At 33.6% G+C, this 16,307-nt stretch overlaps 7 protein-coding genes across 7 annotated transcripts; 2 read left to right on the plus strand and 5 right to left on the minus strand.

The window, feature by feature from the left end:
- Positions 1–509: 509 nt before the first annotated feature.
- On the plus strand, positions 510–3,098 carry PFK26 (6-phosphofructo-2-kinase; the record flags this gene model as incomplete). The annotated part of the gene is made up of 1 exon (XM_041548971.1): positions 510–3,098. One exon carries the CDS (start codon positions 510–512, stop codon positions 3,096–3,098), a length of 2,589 nt encoding a protein of 862 aa, XP_041404905.1.
- Positions 3,099–3,299: 201 nt separating this feature from the next.
- Positions 3,300–5,399, minus strand: KABA2_02S06336 (putative metalloendopeptidase; the record flags this gene model as incomplete). Its single annotated transcript, XM_041548972.1, has 1 exon — positions 3,300–5,399. One exon carries the CDS (start codon positions 5,397–5,399, stop codon positions 3,300–3,302), a length of 2,100 nt encoding a protein of 699 aa, XP_041404906.1.
- A 767-nt stretch (positions 5,400–6,166) lies between these two features.
- Positions 6,167–9,010, plus strand: KABA2_02S06358 (uncharacterized protein; the record flags this gene model as incomplete). The annotated part of the gene is made up of 1 exon (XM_041548973.1): positions 6,167–9,010. The coding sequence occupies one exon, from the start codon at positions 6,167–6,169 to the stop codon at positions 9,008–9,010; it is 2,844 nt and encodes a 947-aa protein (XP_041404907.1).
- Positions 9,011–9,148: 138 nt separating this feature from the next.
- HPM1 (protein-histidine N-methyltransferase) lies at positions 9,149–10,258 on the minus strand (the record flags this gene model as incomplete). Its single annotated transcript, XM_041548974.1, has 1 exon — positions 9,149–10,258. The coding sequence occupies one exon, from the start codon at positions 10,256–10,258 to the stop codon at positions 9,149–9,151; it is 1,110 nt and encodes a 369-aa protein (XP_041404908.1).
- An 879-nt stretch (positions 10,259–11,137) lies between these two features.
- On the minus strand, positions 11,138–11,596 carry COX5B (cytochrome c oxidase subunit Vb; the record flags this gene model as incomplete). The annotated part of the gene is made up of 1 exon (XM_041548975.1): positions 11,138–11,596. One exon carries the CDS (start codon positions 11,594–11,596, stop codon positions 11,138–11,140), a length of 459 nt encoding a protein of 152 aa, XP_041404909.1.
- A 269-nt stretch (positions 11,597–11,865) lies between these two features.
- KABA2_02S06424 (uncharacterized protein) lies at positions 11,866–12,363 on the minus strand (the record flags this gene model as incomplete). Its single annotated transcript, XM_041548976.1, has 1 exon — positions 11,866–12,363. The coding sequence occupies one exon, from the start codon at positions 12,361–12,363 to the stop codon at positions 11,866–11,868; it is 498 nt and encodes a 165-aa protein (XP_041404910.1).
- Positions 12,364–12,377: 14 nt separating this feature from the next.
- On the minus strand, positions 12,378–16,124 carry HOS4 (Hos4p; the record flags this gene model as incomplete). Its single annotated transcript, XM_041548977.1, has 1 exon — positions 12,378–16,124. The coding sequence occupies one exon, from the start codon at positions 16,122–16,124 to the stop codon at positions 12,378–12,380; it is 3,747 nt and encodes a 1,248-aa protein (XP_041404911.1).
- Positions 16,125–16,307: the final 183 nt, after the last annotated feature.

A 16,307-nucleotide genomic window follows, 5' to 3' on the forward strand; every position in this document is an offset into this window, starting at 1 on the left:
TAATCGGAAAGGAAAAGGAAAATGATAAATTAAACAGTTTTGGGAGTTAAAGGAAGACAAAAAAGGGAACTGGATATATTATGAATTTAAGGTGTGAAAGAAGAATAGGGATGGTATTATTAATTTAAAAACAAAAGGAGGAACAATTATCGCCATAGTAAAATTAAATACGAGATCGTTAAGTTACTAAATCATAGCCTTTAATTGAAGCATTTTACTTTTTTATTGACTTTTATATTTATTTTAGGGATAGACAGATATAGATCTACTATATTAATAATCATTGTTATTACTGAGGATCCTTGGAGGCTCTAACCACTATATTCTCAAAGTTTATATACATATTAGAGGTATTTCACAATTGATTCTACGTTATTAGAAGACACCAAGCATTTTAAGATTTTGTTATCACTATAGCACATATTTTATTTTTTTGTATTATTATAGAAATATCTAGAGAAAATAAGATAAATCATTTTTATTACATTCACTCCTTCACAGACCCCGAGATGTTCAAGAAAATTAATTATAAAGAGGGTTCTGTTAGTCAAAGTCCCTATGATTCTGATGTCGAACCAAAGGATGCTACTCCGTTAGGAGATTTAGATGGATCACATTCCCCAGACGATTTAACTGATATCAATACAGATTTATTAATCGATGCCCCAAGACATGTTATTATTAACGTACCTTCTTCACAGAATTCTACACATAGTGAAACAATCAATAACCAAAATGAAGGTGATGAGATACCATCAGTTAAGAGAATACCTTCTTTCAAGATCAGACCCTTAAGTGATACACCTATTAATAGTAATTGGGCATCTCCAAATGTGTCCGGGAAACCTTCCCCTATTTCAAGTCACACTGAATTGAAAGATTTACCATCTGATTCCGAGATGGAATATGATAGTGAGACACAACGTAATACTTTAAAAAACCAAATAATACCACATAACGATGAAATACACGGTGATAATAATACTAATAATGACAATGTTGATAGATTAATTAAAGAACATGATAATAAAGCTGTATATTCAAAGAGACGACCTACTACGATTGATGTACCAGGGTTAACTAAATCTAAAACATCCCCAGACGGTACTATTTCAAATGAGGATCTGGGTTCTAAGTTAATTATTGTTATGGTGGGTTTGCCAGCTACAGGTAAATCATTTATTACAAATAAATTATCACGTTACTTGAATTATTCAATGTATTACTGTCAAGTGTTTAATGTGGGGAATACAAGAAGAAGATTTGCTAAGGAACATGGATTATCAGAGCAGGACTCTAATTTTTTTGATCCACATAATAGTGACTCCACTCATTTAAGAGATAAATGGGCTTTGGATACATTGGATGAATTGTTGGATTATTTAACTATAGGTCCTGGATCTGTTGGAATATTTGACGCAACTAATACTACTAAGAAACGTAGGAAATTAGTACTTGAGAAAATTCATAAAAGAAGCGAACATTTGAAAGTTTTGTTCTTAGAATCTGTTTGTACGAATCATGCAGTAGTTGAGAATAATATTAAACTAAAATTATTTGGTCCTGATTATAAAGGGAAGAATCCTGAGGATTCCCTTAGAGATTTTAAAGATAGACTAAAAAATTATTTGAAGGCTTATGAACCTATTGAAGATGATGAGGATATTCCATATATTAAAATGATAGATGTTGGCAAGAAGGTTATTGCCTATGATATTCAGGGGTTTTTAGCTTCACAAACAGTTTATTATCTTTTGAATTTCAACCTTGCAGAAAGACAGATTTGGATTACAAGAAACGGTGAAAGTGAAGATAACATGTTAGGTAAAATAGGTGGTAATTCGAAATTAACTGTTCGTGGTTTGAAATATGCCAAGGCACTTTCGAAATTTATTGATCAGCAACGTATCTTATTCTATAATGCCCAGATTGATAAAATGAAATCATCAAACAAGATCAAGACTAAAGATGATATTGTCCAAGAAACTGCTACCACAGACAATGATACACCACCAATCCATGATTTTTTTGTATGGACTAGTATGAGAACAAGATCTATTGAAACAGCTCAATATTTCAATGATGAAGATTATCCAAAGAAGGAAATGAAAATGTTAGACGAACTTAATGCCGGTGATTATGAAGGTATGACATATCCAGAAATCCAAAAATATCATGCCGATGAATTTGAAAAGAGACAACATGATAAGTTACGTTATCGTTATCCTGGTACTGCTGGTGAGTCATATATGGATGTAATCAACAGATTGAGACCAGTCATTACAGAATTAGAAAGAATCGGAGATAGTGCTTTGATTGTGACTCATAGAGTTGTGGCCAGAGCATTATTAGGTTACTACATGAATCTAAGTGTCGACGTTATTGCGAATCTAGATGTTCCGTTACATTGTGTTTATTGCCTAGAGACAAAACCTTATGGGATTACGTGGAGTCTGTATGAATATGATATCGAGACCGACACATTCCACTTGGTACCAGAAACTGATTTAAATACAACCACAGTAGAAGAAGTAGGACTTGTTCACAAGGAGAGGAAATATTCAGTAGTGCCAACTGCCCCAACTACAGCAGATGCATTCAGAAGTGATTTCTTATCTAAACGTAGAGCTAGTATTAGTTTCTCTGATTCTGGGGTCCATTTGGATAGAGAACCCCTCAAGGTTGATACCAACCGCATACCTACCACTGCACCTGGCAATCTCTTAATGAACAACAATATAATGCACGCAAATAATTCTAAAGATATGAATGACCATTTTAGAATGCACAATCCACCAAAAGATATGGCAGGACCTTATCGTACCCCAAATATGAATGGAAGTAAACCATCCTTATTGAGACAAGATTATACGGAGGGAAAAAATGTGCAATCCTTATTGAAAAATCATACACAATTGGATAGTTTAAGGAATAGGAAAGATCATGAGAATTCTTTCGAGTTAAAAGAGTTAAACGATAAACTTGCCAAATTACAATTTAATCTGAGTAAAAGACAGGATTCAGGCAACGGGAATAATCAAGATGAATCTACGATCACAAGTCCTACAAGGATGGAAAGAAGTCATAGTCAAAGTTAATTAGTTAATTATTATCATTACTTCCTATGAACTACTGACTGGCATGTTTCTTCCTATGAACTACTGACTACCGTGTTTCTTCCTATTTCCTAGCTGCGTTACAAATAATATTTTAATTAGCTACTACTTTTCTATATTACTCGATAATTTCAAACTAATTCTTATTTTTCAATATTATTATATATGTCAATATATACAAAATTATACCTTAGCGTACACAATACCAACGGCGTCCACCCATTGACTGACCCTACCATATATACCAACAATTTGCTGGCCCTGTGGCGGCATCAATTCTGCAAGACCACCACCATTCTTGTTACCAAACATCTCTGTCATACGACCATGGTTAGTAATAAACTGAACACCGTCAATCCATGCACCACATCTTACGTTAAGTCCTGTAATTATTTCATTTGGTTCCAAGGTAACATCTGTGAAATTGTTAGTTTGCTTACCAAATAGAATACTTTTATTATTTGAGCTTGGTCTCACAGGTGGAGCAGGAGATGACTTAAAACTATTAGTTAATTTACCTAGGTATGTTCTTGGTGGAACCACTGGTATTTTTTCAGATAGTTGTGGAGCTGAACTCTCTTTAGAATTTTGTAAAAAGAAACGTATACCATCAAGCGCACCACCATGATACACTCTAACACAAATAACTTTAGTTATATCTAAACCAATAATATCAATTTCTGTACCACGGTTGGCACCACCAAGTAACTGGGATTTAATACCTTGAACCTTCGAAGGGAAACCATATTTGTCCATTGGAATCATCGAAGCCTTCAATAAACTTGGGAAGGTATCAAAGTTAGCATCTGGGGAGTTACATGCAAGGACTCTGATATTAAACGAATCTTTGTATTTTGCACGATTTGGTGGCAACAAGTTCTGCAGATCTTTTAATGAAACTACGACTTCCTTCTGGGGTCCTGGTCCACCCAGAGATAACGGCAAATATTCCAAATGGCCCCTAGTTAAATCTTCTGCAATTATTTCAATTAAGTATATACCTGTTTGTGATGAAAATTTGCACGAATTATTACCTAATAGATACATGGCCGGCTTAGGCACAGAGAAGCGTCCATTTTTAGAAGGTCGATAAAACGATTGATCATAGTAGTCAGCTTCTCTAGTAAATGCCGGATGAAATAAAAATCTCAACAAATCTAATCTATGCCATGTACATTCTTCAGTTGGAAAAATAGGTGGTTTTGCACCGTATGAGTTTGTCCTGACGGAATAAGATTCCTGAGTCAAGAATGATCTATTCCATTTAGTGTAATCTCTCAACATTACACCCGATTCTTGATGTGGTGATCCCAAGGAATGACCTACTTCATGCATAAATGCACCAAGTGTGACAGTTAGGCATTCCCAATGAGAGCCACATTCATTGCAATCATTAGCAACTTCGTTCAGGGACGATTTAGTTGGATCTAAGAAATATGGAACAATATCTTCCATACACGTTGGCCATGAGTATAAACCGTGAGAACCAAATATGGCCAATTTAATATTATCATCACCACCACCAAGGGCCGCATGACCCAAAATCATATTACCATCCCAATGACCATCTAGATAGATACATGCAGCTTGAACTGGAGGTTCATTTGGTGCAAATGGTCCACCATAATTTCTCAACGCATCCATAGCCCAGCCGAATAATGCGCCTGTGTTATTACCTTTACTGTTTTGCTGAGCAACATTAGGATCTCTAATTTCTTTTAGGGACCTTTGAGATCTTACAATATGGACCTTTACGGTATTTCTCATTGTTTGGTTAGTTTTAAATTGTGTATCATATGTAAATTCTTCAACAAAATTCATTGTACGGTTACCAAAACCATTACGCATCATCTGTTCATTGGTGTAAGCTTGCATTAGTCTAGCCGCAACACGTAACTTCTTGACCGCTATATTTAGATCATGACCACCTTCTTTGGCCACCTGACTCTTAGGAGAATCAAATTTCAGTGAAGAATCCTTTGCGACTATCAAACACAAATGGATTGGCTTGTTCTGAGTCAATGGTGTATAGGTACAAGTAATGCTTTCGACAACGTTGGTATCGGTTATAAATGTCAGAACATTTTCACCTGGAGTTAGCAAAATAGTAGCTTTGAAATACTGTGTATTAATTGGGAAAGTTAGAGTAGGTAATTGAGGATGCTGGACCTGAATATTCTTCGCATTGGAGGCCTTGTTGTTCAATTTGCCATGGATGGTTAGACAAGGGGAGACTACTTTTTCGTCATTCTTGAGGTTAAAAAATTCTATTTGATCACCCATGTTCTTGTTTTGTTAGAGTGACTGTTGCAAAAAAAAAAATATATATATGCTTAGTTGAATTATATATATATCCCTGGTCTCTCTCTATGTTTTCAAGTATGTAAACCCATATATCTTTAAAATTTGACAGTTAAGCCTCGATGATAAAATGAGACCACTCAAGCTTGTCGCCCTTCTGCCCATTTTGCTCTGTCCGTGCTAGGTAAACAATAAAAAAGAGAACTTCTGATGATTGTGAGAGCGTCGTTTGGCAGTTTTTATGTAAGATATGATATTTGATGAGAGATCAGGAAGCCACAGATGAGAAAGGGTCGTTTGAAGTTTGACAGGTATGAAGGAAACTTTAATATACCATTAAGCATTTAGCAATATCACAAGGAAGATTGCGTCACACTAGACGGTACCATTTTTTTAAAGACGGCTATAAATAATATAATAGTGATAACAGTCACACATAACTTTGATCCACACTCGTTGAAATATTATCTCGTTACCACATCAAGTTATTCATCTGATCCCGATATATTAGCCTTTCTCTACAAAATTTTTGCTGTTCTTTGTTTATTTTATTTTCTGACTGATATTTAATCGATATTTTCATTTAAAAAGTACCATACTAAGTAATATCGTTTACTGTTTTTATCACCAAAAATCCATATATATATTATTTAAGCTACTGATATCGACTACAAATTTGATAGATTCCATTTTGCATGTACCACTATAATATTTAACTATTATTGTTTTTTATAAAGAATATTTATAAAATGTCAGAGTTTCCCATTCAAAGACAAGGATTCCCACCAAAGAAAAGTGTATCAACTGCCAACTTAGTAAATAGAGGTCCGTATAGTAAAAATGGGCCATTACAACCAGCACAACTAGTAATTGGCCGAACAAAAAATATGTCAAGTACTACACTCTCTTCATCTATTCCTTCACGACCTCAGACCCGTATGTCTTTGGGACATCAACAACTACATGATCAAATTAATATCGCTACATTATCGCTTACTGATCTTCATAATGTACCAGTTATTAACCCTAGGACATTCTATACCTCAATGACTCCAAACACATCTAACGTATCATTATCTACATTAGGTGAAGTTTCTCCTTCATCCAAAGAGTCTTATGAAAACAACGATGCAATTGGATCACATTTTTTTATGAATAATACTGCTACGTTGTCCAATATAAATGTATCTTCCAATAGGGTCAATTTATTAAACCAACCAAAACCAGATATTGATAGGTTAACTGCAGCTATTCCTGTTACAGAGTTACCATACGGAGACACAACTTTTAATTATGATTCATCAATACCATTATCTGAGTACATGAGGTGCACAATATCAGCTGTGCCAATAAAGACTTCAATTTTGAAACAAAGTAATATACCTTTTGCATTATTTTTAAAACCTTATACCGGTCTTTATGACAACCAGAATCCTGTACCACTTTGTAATGATGAATTACTTATAAGTTGCAGAAGGTGCGGTGCTCATATCAATCCCTATGTGAAATTTACTCCGCAATCAAATCAATGGAGATGCAATTTCTGCAAATTTGCAAACGATCTACCAATATTGTACAATGATGATGATATCAATAACGAAACGGATAATGTGAATAACAATACGATGTATCGAAATAGAACTGAGATAAAATATTCTGTTGTTGAATACAATTTAGATAAATGTATTGCAATTGAAAACACGAAACGTAAACTCAATCTTTTATTTATAATAGATGTCTCATACAATTCTTTAAAAAATGGAATGCTGCGTAAGTCATTGGAAACTATAAAACAGACATTAGATAGAATTCCTGATCACGATAATGGAACTACAATTTCGATTGTATGTGTGAACAATCATTTACACCTTTTTTCTATACTAAGTGACGAGATGGTGGAGAAACGAGGATTAAAATCAAGTTTCCTAATGTATGATGTGTTTGATATCGATGAATCGTTCCTTCCAGTTCCTGCGGAGCAATTGCGAGTACCAATATGTGGCTATCAGAAAAGTATTAGTACACTTCTTGAAAGTTTGGAATCTTTATTTTCAGTATCTCAATCTGTCCTTTTTGCATTGGGTCCGGCATTGGAAACTGGCTATCTTTTAATACGTGACATCAAAGGCAAAATTATTATACTTGGATCAACTTTACCTAATATTGGCTGCGGAAAATTGAAAGTTAGAGAAGACCAACATAAATTATCAAATGATGCTGACATCGAAATGAGAGTTCTAAAATCACAATCAGCAATGGATTGCCAGGACATGTTCTATAAGACATTTGCAATGAAGTGCATGGAAACTGGGATTTCTATAGATCAATTTTACTCTTCTGATGGTAGCTATTTGGATATAGCTACTTTGTCTACTCTTTCAAGGATAACATCTGGACAGACCCATTATTATACAAACATTAAGCTTCAAGATAATAAATTTGATGATGTGAGGTTTTCCATTGAATTATATAGTTCGCTTACAATGGATTTATCGCTGGATGTTGTGTTGGAAGTAAAGGCATCACATGGCATGAAAGTACAATCTTCATACGGTAATATATTTGAAAGATCTCCAGGAACGTTCTATAGTCCTGTTATGTCTAGGGATCAATCTTATGTGTTTGATATGATATTAGAAAATGATTTTGTGAGCGATATGGCATTTTTTCAAGTGTCAATACTTTCAACACAGAGTAATGGGGATAGAAGACTCCGAGTTATGACTTTGCCGCTACCAACCACCAATTCCTTGCAGGAAATGTATAATAAAGTCGATCAGGCTGCGATATTGTTATATTATAGTCGAGTCGCAGTAAGTAATGCATACTCTCATCCTATGTCGGATGTGCGCAATATGTTGGATGATTCATTGAGAAATATAATATCGTCATATTCGTGTAATGTTATTAATATTCACAAAAGAAAAGAATTTCGGGATACATTTCAATTATCAAGGGCTCTACAATTATTACCGTTATTGGTTCTCGTATTAGGAAAAAGTTTGGGATTTCGAGATTATTGTTCAAGCGATGATAGAAGAGCTGATTTTCTAAATATAATGAATACTGCAAATATTCGAAACTTTATTCAAATGGTGTATCCAACAATATATCCTATTCATGAAATGAAATCCAATCTAGGTATCTCTAAACCGATTAACGATAGTATAATGAATTGTTCCCCTGAAGGTGTGTACTTAATAGATAATTCTATGGATTTAATTTTATGGATAGGTTCTAGGGTGAAATCAGATTTACTTGCAGATCTATTTGCTGTAGATAATGCTATAGATATTGTCGAGGGACTTACTGAATTACCGGAAATTGCCGACTCGCCTATAAATTATCGAACAAGAGGCCTTATAGAGAAAATTAGAGAAAAATCTCAAGATACAATAATCAAATATCAATCACTATACATTTTTGTTGGTGATATCGATAATAAAAACAAAATTATACCATTATCAAATAATAAAGTGATGTTCCAGAACATTGTGGATTGCATCACTAATTGCATGGTCGAGGACCCAATTTCTAATACAGAATCATACATGGATTATTTGGAAACATTACATTCTATTGTTATCAAGTAGTTGGAACAAGTAGAGATATTTGTTGCGAACTACATATGAAGTAGATACATATTATAAAGTAATTTGATGAATATTTTTCTTTTTCTTAAAAAGATACGTCATTTATAAATATTAAATATCAGGGACAAGAATCCCGAATTACATTAACACGATGGATCTCTTTAAGCCTGCGTTAACTTTTCTTGTGTTAAATTGAATATTTCTTTTTCTTAAATAATTCTCAAATTCTATCAAACTTCCACCAACACCAAAATATATATCCTTTGCTGCTACCATGGCATTAACAGACGTGAAGTGTGTATTTTGTTTTAATTCAATTAAAGTTTCGGAAATGAGTGGCAGGTGATCTGGTTGGTATATAGTTTCAGAAGTTAGTACCAAAAGGTTTTGTGGTTTTGGTATCGTATTTAGTAGATCATGTAAATATGTGGAAAATTTGCGACCCCAACTACCAGAAATAAGCTCTAAGGAAATATTTTTGGCTTTAATATTTTCATTGAAGGCCTCTAATAACTCAGCAGACAACATTATTTCTTCATTATTGTTAATTGATATGTTATCGGGTTGTAACTTAGTTAATTGTTCTTCATTCAATGAAGTATTAACCCATGAAATAATTAAATTTGGAATTGTGGCTAAACGCAGAGCACTGGAGTTATAATCTGTTAATATCAATTTCAAACCTGAAGTTCTATTTTGTTTCAAATATTGACTGAAAATATATTCAGATGGTAATGCTGTACCACACCCAATTTCTGTCACACAATTAATCTGGTCAAAGTTCAAATTATGTGAATTATTGAAATTATCATTCAATAATCTTACCAAATCAATAGAACATTCCCATGATTTCAAACCACCTTCATATATATCTTTCCTTAAATCTTCATGTATTAAGATATCTAATTCATCATCGTCCTTTGTATTTATGGTATTGTTATCCTCAGACATCAATTGATGTTTCATATCAAACAAATCTCTTCTGAACAATTTTACAATGTCTGTTGTATGGTTTTCCATTGGTGGAATCTCTATAGCTTCATAAGAGATTCTAACATCTTTTAAACTTCTTAATACATCGTCCAAATTTTCTAATTTTGGTTGAACTACATGGGAATCATTCAATTCCTTTGCATCTAGTGGATTGATAGAGTTGTTGGTTTCGATATTTGCAGCTGTAGTGGTTGATTGTCTTTCACATAGATTGGTATTCAAATCATCGGAAGTAAAACCAAACGAAAAACTCATATTCTAAAATATTTAATGAGTTATATGGATGCTAATAATTTGAATATCAATCAGTTATTGAGATTAATACAATTGAATAGTTCCTTTCTTTTAAAAACTAGTATTTACATATTAACTTTAATATCACCAATATAAAACATATTCATTTAAGTTTGTATCTATGTAAAAAATAAAAAATTTTGCGATGCCCAAAAAACAATCGGCTGTTGTAGTAACAAAAAGTTGAAAGCGAATACATAAAATATCATCATCAGAATGACAGTAGAAGTACCATTGAAGTATATTGGTATCAATTATTTCTTATCATAGAGAAATATAGCACAGTCGTAATTATAAATATTTAAATTCAAAGAAAGCAATAGAAAAGAAAATGAAGGCGATGCAATAAGATAATAATAGGTAATATTAAATAGTCATCTAGACTGTACATAAATATGTATATAAATAGAACAAAAATATTTAAATTGCAATTATATTTCGTTCTGTGGTGAAGGTTTGAGAGAGATGCTTACTCTTTAGATTTGAAAGAAAACATATCTAATTAAAAAGGGGGGGGGGAGGTAATATCAAGAAGAGAGATGTTCAGAGGATTCAAAATGGATAACACGAAAGAATAGGTCAGAAATATCAAAATGACTGTATCTTTACCTTTAATAAAAGTAGACATATTAATAAACTCTTAAGAAATCTCTTCTTTTCGTCAGTGTATAGTAGTAGTAATAGTAGTTCTAAGGAAGAATATTTGATAAATATTGAATGATGAAATAAATAAAAAATTCATAAAAACAGAGTAAAAATAAACAAAAAAGAAAATAATGTTTAAAAAAGGGAAAAACATCATCAGAAGAAATTCAATTTCTCATTATATCATTTAGAATTTTATTTGGATTGAACTTGAGAGTAACCACCCCAAGGGTTAGCATTCTTAGATTTCAAATATTCATCAGATTTCAATTGCCATTCCTTATTCATAGATTTAACTTCTTCACCACCATATTGTCTAATAAAGGCAAAAGCACCTAGAGAGATAGCTAAACCTAGTAAAACACCTTGTAAAATGTAGGAAGCTTCACCCTTAGCGAGCACTGGTCTTCTTGGACCCCATGAACCGTAAGAAATGTACCAAGCAGCTTGTTTTTCAGAATCCGTCAATTCTTTCCAAGGTAGTGTTTGACGTTGTGTCAATTTAGCAACCAAGGATTCTTGTTCGGTAGCTGGCATATGTTCCCATCTGTGTTCCAAATCGGTTATAGAAGCCTTCGATAGGGCTTGAACGGAAGCAAATCTTCTAGCTGATAGTTGAGCAACTTTAGTTCTGCAAATAGTATTACGTAACATAGTGTATAGTGTATAGTGTGTATGTGTGTGGATTTATTTTGTGTCTAAAAGTGAGAGTTGTATATGAATATTTTCTTGATATTAATGAGTGTAAAACCGGAAAATGTCCTTGTATATTATCAAAACAACTTAGATACTTAAACTAAATAAAATAAAATTTCTCGAGAACTGTAATAAATAAAAATGTAATATTCTTAATCTTCTATTCTTCAAGAAAACAAATTTAATTTGATTATTAAAAAAATAACGGTTCTAATTATTCATTATGTTTATATATTTATATCTAATAAAATAACGTATATAACCAGGGGGATATTAAATGAAAAAATATCACTGTATTCGCTCACATTGTAAGCCAAAAATATATATGAAAAATCAAAAAAATAACAAAGAATTGATAATAGTCCCTTCCCTGCCCTTCTGCAGGCCGAACAGACAACAGAGACACTTTTGGCAGCAAGTGGAAGCAGTTCACCGGGGATTGGGGGAGTGTTGCAATAAGTAATCGCAGTACTCACTGAAAAACAACGCAGTGGCTCGGCAATTGCGGACTTGATAAATTTGAAACTTTCCGCTACGGACCAATCAGCTCCTAGTATTTCACAACTTAAAGCATACGCAAAGCAGAACAACTCGCCGGGAGTTTTCCACGAAATCACAAAAATATATTTTTTTTTGCAAATTTGCAAAATTGCGTCTTCTACGCGTATATCCTGCAGAATTTCGCAAATTTGGTGCTTCATGCAATAAGTCTTATTTCTGCTCATTCCCTCCAGTTTGATTACTGCCACAGACCCGCAAATTGTCGCTGAGTACGACCAGTGGGAGTGCTAGAACGACGTCTATAGTGATGACAGAGGTTTGCAACCACGTGACGGTGTTGTAATTTTATAGGTAATTGCGAGGATGAAGTCCGAGACTCAGAGATTTTGTCTGCAGAGTCTGTTGTTACTGGTAATGATGATAATGATGGAGGTGGTGGTACAAGTTTCATTTGGGTGAGTTGTGCTTCAACCATTTGAACTTCAAGCGATGTACGAAGTTCTTGAGAGATCGATGACGCGACGTTATCCCAAGGGATCCAATTTAACGGTAATTGAGAAAATTTACTAAACTCTTGGTTTTCAAACTCTAATCTGGTATCAATATTGAGTTGCTGTAAAGTATTTTGAATATCATTGTCATTAGTAGTTGTACTAATTTCATTTTCGTTTACACCGCCGTACAAAAATATGAATTTTGTCATATTCCATAGTGCTTTCTTTTCTTGAGGTATAGTAATTGGTATTTTCAGATCTTGAATTTGTGAAGGAAGAGTAGTATATAGCTCATGGTTATTACTCAATATTACTTGTAATTGTAAATCCAATATAAATTTATTCTTGTGATCGTTGTTAAACGTTGTGTAGATTAATGGTAGATATTTTGTATAATCATATTCATTAGTGGCATTCATATCATTACTGATAATCTTAAGACCCAATGGGTATCTGGATCTAATATTACGTCTTCTAGATAATTCATTCTCCTCTTTTTGTTTTTGAATTTCTAATTGATGTTCTTTTTCAACTTGTTCTAATTTCTTTACTTGTTCCACCTTTTGTTTGGCCTTCTCCTCGTCACGTTTTCTTTCGTCTTCTTGCATCTTATGTAACATTTCTTGTTCTTTCAATTTTTTATTATGAATTTTCCTTAATCTGTATTCTTCTTCAGCTTTCAATCTTTGTTCTTTTTCTTCCGCTGTTTCCTCATATACTTTCTTGAGTTTGTCAGATCCTTGGTGTCTTGTTTCATCATTTACTGAAATATCATGTTTCATACGTTTAGCGTCATGTATATCTTCAACATGAGAATCTTGTTCTTGTTCATGTTCAATATTCTGGTCTTTCATCACTTGCGTATGGTGTCTATCATTATTGTTATTGTCATTATCAAGTTCAGGAGTCTGTCTTTTTCTACTCTGATCATGGTTAACATTTAATGCTGGTGAGGCCGTTCTTCTACTAATTGGTATAGCAACATCTTCCTCTTCCTCATCTTCATCAATAGAAACATCTTTGTCAGAGTTTTCGCTACCGGCCATAGATTCACTGTTCCTTGGAGAATTATTTCTATGAATAGCAATCTGACCTTTCGATAGTTCATCAGTTAATTTGATTTCAACTGCAGTTTCTTGAAGCCGTAGTTTTTCATTATTATCTTCTTCAATCTCAGGTTCCTCGATTTCGATAGAACCACCAGCTTTCTTCATCGCCTCTTCTATTAGTTCAATTTCTTCAGGCGTATTTAAACCAACAATACTATTTCTGGTATAAAATAAAACATTACGATCAGCTTTATCTCTTGCAAGGACGTTAGCACCTGCCTCCAATAAAAGTTTTACTGTACTCAGATGATCACGGCCAACTGAAATCATCAATGGAGTTATACCATCCTTTGCAGAACTATTGATTGAAGCACCAAAGGCAAGGAAAAGACTGGTGATTTCCGAATGACCAAATTTTACTGCTTCAAAAAATGATTTAAAGTCTGGGCGTCCCCCATTTTCCAAATATTGACCCACATATGCAAGATTACCATCCTTTGATGCTCTCAATAACTTATTTTTACCTGTAGCTGTAGTAATGTCATTCCAATAGAATGGTATTTCTTCATTTGCCATATGATCTTTATCCATGGAATTGTTACCGTTTTGACTATGTATACCAGATCGCTCAACAGAATCATGACGACTAGCTGTTCCTGAACGGCTGCTTTGGTTTAAGCTACCTGGTGTACTACGCCTTCCTCTTACTTGTTGTTCACCATTCAAATCGCCATCATGTTCTACATTCCATACTTTAGTAGACTCCCTTAACGTTTTTTTAATATCATTAACTAATTCTTTCTCTGATTCATCAAGTTCTGAATCCTCTTCAATGGCTTCGTATGCGGTTATACCTTTAGCATTGGTAATAGTTGGATCTGCATTATGCTTTAATAAATATGATACAACATCAAGATGACCATTAGCGGATGCATCGATCAAAGGAGTATCTTGAAACATATTATATGATTGCATATTGATATTAGCTCCTTCCTCCACTAATAATTCTACAATATCGATATGACCATTTAATGCAGCTTCATGTAGTGGTGTATTACCTGCATTATCTTGATCATTAATGTTAATATCACCTTCAGCTAATAAACTCCTGACAACATCAATTTTACCTTTATCGCAAGCAATTTGAAGTTTAGTTCTACCACCTGAGTCTCTATATAGTCCCTTCTTAGTTTTACCGTGTTTAGAAACAGCAACATGAGACTTCTTGTGTTCCTTAGCAGGAATAATTCGTTTGACAGGTGATGAAGGAAATAATTCTTTTGTGGATTCACTTTTCTCAAAGGCAAGCGTTACACCCTTTTGTGGCGAGGAATTGTCGTGTAAGAAACTACTACTAATAGCAACGCTTTTCATATCATCCTCGATATCTGACAGATCTGAGTCAGAATTATTAGCGAACATTAAATCTTCATCTAGGTTTGTATTTGATGTATTCATTTTATCACCTCTAACCAGTTTGCCTCTTCTTGACTTCACAGGTGATCCTTCTTCAGTTTCACCTTCACTATCAATTTCTTTGAAAGATTCAAAGTCATCTTCCTTTTTGGTATTGGAAGCGTGATTATCACTATCACTTTCTTTATCGTCATCAAAACTTTTAGGTTCTTTCAATAGAGACTTTAAAGTATCACGAGAAATTGGGCTATGCGACTTTGTGTGATGCAATTGTAAATCAATATTTGCCTTGAGGGCATACTTCTGGTCTTTGATTGGTTTTTCGTAATTATTTTTAATTAAATGATCATCATTTCGTTTCTCTACGTGGTGAATTATGTGACTTATGTTTTCAGTATGTATTTCCGGAATTAAATCTTGTTTGGTGATTGATTGCGTTTTGGTAACCATTCCTTTGTCATGAGTAGCAAGTATTAGGTCCTTATCAATATTCTTATTGACATTTTGAGTTACCTTTTCTTGTTCCTTTTTTATCTTCGCATTTTCGATCCTCTCTTTTTCAGATTCTTCCTCTTTTTGTTTTTCTCTTTTATGTTCTTGTTGATCTCGTTTCTCTTTCTCAATTTTCTCTTGTGATATTCTTTCATGTTGTTGCCTTTCTCTTTCGAATCTCTCCTGTTCCATTCGCTCTACATTTTGTTTCTCTTTTTCCAATCTCTCTTTAGCAATTATTTCATTCTTAATTTTCTCCTGTTGAAGTCTTTCGTTTTCAACTCTTTCGATTTCGATTCGTTGTTTCTCCAACTTCTCTTTCTCAATTCGATCTCGTTCAAGTCTTTCCCTCTCCAATGTTTCATTCTCAATTTTCTCTTTTTCTAGCCTCTCTTTCTCAACTCTTTCATATTCTTGCTTCTCCTTTTCCCTTTGTGCAATTTTAATAAGTTCTTCCTTTCGAGAAGTTACGTTTGATAAATAACTACTCAAAGACCTCTTCTTAATCGGCTGTTTATCAGACTGATCACTCATTGCAACTTACTGATAATATGTGTATGGTACCTTAAGATTAATTTCAATGTTATGAGAAGAAACTAATGCAAGCTTGAAGGCAGAATGCTTCCTTAAGTAAATTGGAAAAAGCTTTTAAAAGTTATAAATAGTACAACCCACGTTCTACAAAACGTGAATAATTGTTTTTGTTAGGTGCAGATT

The sequence above is a fragment of the Maudiozyma barnettii genome, assembly GCF_903064755.1.
Source record: "Maudiozyma barnettii strain CLIB 1767 genome assembly, contig: KABA2_02, whole genome shotgun sequence".
NCBI classification, from domain to species: Eukaryota; Fungi; Ascomycota; class Saccharomycetes; order Saccharomycetales; family Saccharomycetaceae; genus Maudiozyma; species Maudiozyma barnettii.